Here is a 5420-nt window from a genome sequence, read left to right as displayed (position 1 = left end):
GTCCCTAGGATCGTGTACATTGGAAGTTTAATGGCTGGGCTGAGCCCGACCAACCAATCCTTGTTGAGGAGGAAACCTGCAATGTTGAATGAGACGGAAGAGGGACACAGAAGTAGAGGCATGTAGATATATCAATGGGATGGTGATGGTAATGGTGGTGGTGCTGGTGGTGGTGATGATGATGATGATGACGACGACGAGGAGGAGGAGGAGGAGGAAGAGAAAGAGGAGGAGGAGAAGGAAGAGTGGACAAAGTGACAGCGTGGGAGTTTGGGAGGGAGAAACAATTGAGATTCTCACAGCAGATTCCCGAGGAGAGGATGAGAGTAGAGAAAACAAACACGAGGAATCGCCAGCGGGTCATCCTCTCCCCAGGCTCAGGCGCGACTCTCCATATGATCAGCCCGCCGATGACGATCAGGCATAGGCCGAAGGGGGGGGGGGGGGAAAGGGAGATGGTCACTTGGTCATCATGAGCGGAGACTTCAACTTGTTGGGCGGGCTATAGCTGTTCCCCGATGACAACGTTTGCAGCAGCTCCTGCTAGCATGACAAAAAATCATCAGCGGCTGTTGACATGTTGCAGGTGAAACATCATCTCAGTGAGAATGCAGCGACACAAGAAGTTGATCAGAGGCGAAACGAGACAAAGAAACTTGTGACAGCCCAGCACAAACTCTCACAATCAGTACACGCTTGCATGTCTGTCACTGTCTCTAGTGCTCAACGACCTCTTCCTCGCCACTAGGCTAGCAGATCTCGTAGCTCCCCCTGCCCCTCCTACTGACTCGCTCCAGCATATCCATCTGCTTCACAAGATTACCTTGGCAGGCATCGCCGAGGAAGAGCCACCTGCTGTGACATCAGGCGTGAGATGCTGACAACTTAGTCCAGATCAAATCATGCAGCAAACGTCATGCGCATGTGTTCCTGACTCAGAACAAACTTCTCAAGTATTCCTCCTCCTCCTCCTCCTCCTCCTCCTCCTCTTCCAGCGTTCTCCACCTCGCCGTTTCCTCACCAACCCCACTTTCTCCGGGAGACCTCCCGGAGTTGTGAAAAAGAGAACACCCTGAGGTACCGTATCCTTCCTCCCTCCTTCTGCCTATCTTCTCGCTTCCCATCCCCAGGCTTCTTCCATCGCTTGTGCTCTCTTCTGACTCGCTGCTCTGACCTGCGTCCTCCCTTGTTCCTGACGTGCTCCTAGGGGCTAGTCCGGCCGTTAACTCGAACCTCTGAGCCTGTAGTAACGGTGCCGGGCCGTGGGCCGGCAGTCTCAGTGAACCGGGTCCGATCGGGCCCGCCGGGGGACCCATGCCACTACCCGGCGTCATCTACGTCTGGTCGACGACTGACCGTCTGCCTGGGGCGGGCCGAGTGGGCGGATGACATTCGATTAGTTTTAAAACTAAAATATTTTCCTTACCAATTGTTTTAATATTTTGTCAATTATACTTATATTATTTTATTTTATACCATATAAGTTTAGTCTTCTATTCCAAAATATTTTAAAAGTGTCGCCAGGACCTAAGACCCCTGCACCTTCCTAGCCAGGTCCTACCTAGGGATATGACTTTTCTAGGACCTGGATCCTAGTCTGGGTAGGCCGTAAAATGGACGGATGCCGTACCCCTGGTGTAGGACATATATTGTCTAATAAGATCATTATCTGCTATCTATAAAATTTTTATATATGAAGAATGTACCTAATATAACTACAAAGCTGTTGATTTAGCTGAGTTTTAAGTAATTTTAAGCAATATTTTCTTATTTTAACCGGATGCAGATGGCACGTCACGCGGCATCGGAAGTCTATTTAAACTGAAAATGGGTTACAAGAATGGCGGGGATGCCGGGGAAATGATGGCAGAGGAAGGGGGAGGAGGAGGTGAAGGTCAGAGGATGGGGAGGAAGAGAGAAGAGGAGAGGAGATCGGAAGAACGTGACTGAGAGAGGTGGTGAAGGTAGAGGAGGTCACGCCGGGGAAAGAGAACAGGGAGAGGGGGAACAAGTATTTGAAGGGGAGATGATATGATCTAGACAGAGGACTACCTGAGTGTTCAATGCCATGACAGGAAAACAAACATGACCAGCAAGCATATCATCCTGTGATTCTTGCAATCAGCTCATTTTGAAAGGGTTCGAGGTCGATTCCAAGTTGAATCTTCGAACAAGGGGATAAGCTAATTGTGAATAAGGGCGAAGTTGTACAGCGAACATGCCAAGATTGAGGATCGATGAAGGAGGGAGGATAGAACAGCTTCGATGTTGTGGGAGGGTGTTTATTAGAACGAAGGACTTGAGAGAGGAGTGGAGCAGCAGTGGAGAAATCTCCTGGAAGAGGCAGGGAGGAGGAATCGATTCGATTGTCAACTTCATCTATAACCATGCGATCGTTTTGAGGCAGATGAGGGTGACATATTGACGAAATATTCCATGTCTTCTTTGCTATCCTCAACTAAACTTGTCATCATCATCATCATCCCCATCATCATCATCATCATTGCATGTCTCGTTCAACGCTGAGGGCTCTTTTTCTCTAGGAGCACAGATCAACATGAAGCAGAAGTCCGGTCGAGAGCAAGCTGTGTGGGCGGCGGACAACATCAAACCCAAGATCTCTGGGGTGTGGGATGTGGCCGGATCGCTCTTCCTTATCACCGCTCCCCCGATCTCCGTGCATCTCCTTGCCTATACGCTCCTCAAGCTCGATGGCTCCTGGAACAACCTGGCCAAGGTCGTGTCGGACGTCGGCATCGTGCAGACCTTCTCGCAGGCAGTCCCTTCCTCCCAGGAGGTCTGGCAGGCCGTTCCTTTCGTGCTCTGCTTCGCTGCCTTCCAGCTGCTGTGCATGTGGGTAGTTCCGGGCAAGTACGTCGACGGGCCCGTCGCTCCTTCGGGCCATGTGCCCAAGTACAAGGCCAACGGCGTTCAATGCTTCCTCCTCACGATCCTTGTGTGGGCGATCGGGTCCTATCAAGGGTTGATTCCAGCAGGATGGCAGTACGACCATGCCAACGCCATGTTCGCCTTCCTTAACGTGTCTTCCATCTTCTTGTGTATGCTGCTGTACCTCAAGGGAAGGTTCCTCCCTTCCACTGCTGACAGCGGGCACTCTGGAAACTTGATCTTCGACTTCTTCTGGGGTACGGAGCTCTACCCGCGCTTCGGTCACTGGCTGTGGCCGATCGGATGGGACGTGAAGCTCTTTACCAACTGCAGGTTCGGGATGATGTACTGGGGCCTCTCTACGCTCTCCTATGCTGCGAAGCAGTACGAGCTCTACGGCTTCATCAGCGACTCGATGCTGGTGTCGTCGCTCGTCCAGGTAGTCTACGTGCTCAAGTTCTTCTCGTGGGAGATGGGCTACATGAACACCATGGACATCCAGCATGACCGCGCTGGTTTCTACATCTGCTGGGGCTGCCTTGTGTGGGTGCCCTCCCTCTATACCTGCCACACTCTCTTTCTCGTCAACAACCCCTACATGATGGGAAGAGCTGTCACCGCGTTCCTCCTCCTCTTCGGTCTCCTCGGAGTCTGGATCAACTACGAGTCAGACGCGCAGAAGATGAGGTTTCGCAGGAGCGGAGGGAAGTGTATGATCTGGGGGAGGCCGGCGAAGAAGATTGTGGCTACGTACACCACCAAGGATGGAGAAAGCAAGCAGAGCTTGCTGCTGCTCTCGGGATGGTGGGGGGTCAGCAGGCACTTTCATTACATCCCTGAGCTCATGGCGGCGTTCTCCTGGACGGCTCCGACGCTGTGGAAAGGCAACTGGGCCGGGTTCACCTACTGGCTGTTCCTCGCCTGGCTCCTGACCGACAGGTCAGTTCGTGATGACGCGCGATGCAAGAGCAAGTACGGCGAGAGCTGGACCAAGTACTGTGAGCTCGTCCCGTACAAGATCATCCCTTACATCTTCTAAAGGAGAGGAGGAGAGGTCAAGGAGGAGGGGGGGGGGGGTGGGGGGGTTCGGTAAATACGGGTGAAGAGGAGGATAAGACGGGTAAAGAGGACAGGGAGGATGTGTTGGTCAAGCTTCGTCCTGGTTGCGATGGAAGAGACGGATAGTGATAAAGAGATGGGACGTGAAAGTTGTCAAGCTTGTCAAAGGTACAACAAGATATTGATTGGTCTTCTTTGTCGGGACACTCGTGGGCTTGTCTTGTCTCAACCACCCAGGGACGTTGAGCCGTTTGGTCTTGTCATGTTGTTGGTTTGTAAGAAAAAGGTCAAACAATAGCTCTGCTGGGGGTGATGCTAGGATGGAACTTGGCGGACTGTGGTCCTTGTCAACCTTCACTCCTTCACATATTGTGCTTGCCTGTGATGGTGTGAGATTGGAGGGCTGGAGGTGAAGACGTCAGAGGAAAACACGACCCTCGCTCCCTCCCTCGCTCCCTCCCCTTCCTTCCTCGCTCGCTCCCTCTCTCCCTCCGCTCCTTTTCTTCCTCTCTCCCTCTCTCCCTCCCTCCCTCCCTCCCACTCTTCTCTTGTTCCCCCTTCGCTCACCTCCTCCTCTCCCTCCTGCAACCCCTCACATTGCTCGTCCTCACCTTTCTTCGACTTGTCGTCTGCTCATCCTCATCCTCATCTTCGCCGGGAACGCTGGAGCTTCTCAACATGGTCAAGTTGTCTTTTGCTTCTTTGCAGTCGGGCGACAACTGCAGCAACATGTCAACCTGGAGTTTGAGTAACATCGACAGACTCGAAGGCACTGTTCGTAGTAGCTGGCAGCCAGCTCAAAGTTTCTTGACAACCATGTCAAAATCTCCACAAAGTGAACAAATGTTCGCACCCGAGGCAGTGAAAGACAGCGCCAAGGTTGCTGAGGATAGCTGAGCACTGTGGGAAATCTTTGAAAGCATGAGACAAGAGGGATGAGAGGGATTGTATCGCCTGCTGCTGCTCGCAATAGAATGTCTCTTGATCTTTGTAGCTGTCCCCTGATAGAGCAGTGAGGCGAACGAACCGTAGAGAGAAAGACAGAATGGGAATGAGCAGGAGCAGGAGCAGGAGCAGGAGCAGGGGCAGCGGCAGGGAAGGAGAGGAGGAGAGGCAGGGGCAGGGGCAGGGGCAGGGGCAGGAGCAGGAGCAGGAGCAGGAGCAGGAGCAGGGGCAGGGGAAGGAGAAGCAGAGGAGGAGAAGAGGAGAAGAGGAGAGGAGGAGAGCAGCTCTATTTGAGGAGCAGAAGACAGAGGTGAAGGAAAGAGGAAGCAATACTTTTTCACGAGCAAACTTGATAAGTCACAGATGACCTGAATGAAATGAATTACAGAACAGAGATTGAAGATTTGAAATGAGGACAAGGACAAGAGAGGACAAGAGAGGAGAGGAGAGGAGAGGAGAGGAGAGGAGAGGAGAGGAGAGGAGAGAGAGAGAGGAGAGGAGAGGAGAGGAGAGGAGAGGAGAGGAGA

General features: G+C 52.5%; 1 protein-coding gene across 1 annotated transcript; it reads left to right on the top strand.

Annotated features, from left to right (window-relative positions):
• Positions 1-2557: 2557 nt before the first annotated feature.
• On the top strand, positions 2558-3928 carry GUITHDRAFT_79561 (ergosterol biosynthesis ERG4/ERG24 family; the record flags this gene model as incomplete). The annotated part of the gene is made up of 1 exon (XM_005822624.1): positions 2558-3928. The coding sequence occupies one exon, from the start codon at positions 2558-2560 to the stop codon at positions 3926-3928; it is 1371 nt and encodes a 456-aa protein (XP_005822681.1).
• Between the last annotated feature and the right edge of the window lie 1492 nt (positions 3929-5420).

This window comes from Guillardia theta, assembly GCF_000315625.1.
Source record: "Guillardia theta CCMP2712 unplaced genomic scaffold GUITHscaffold_122, whole genome shotgun sequence".
NCBI classification, from domain to species: domain Eukaryota; class Cryptophyceae; order Pyrenomonadales; family Geminigeraceae; genus Guillardia; species Guillardia theta.
Note: the sequence above shows the minus strand (reverse complement) of the source record. Positions and strands in the feature narration are given on the sequence as shown.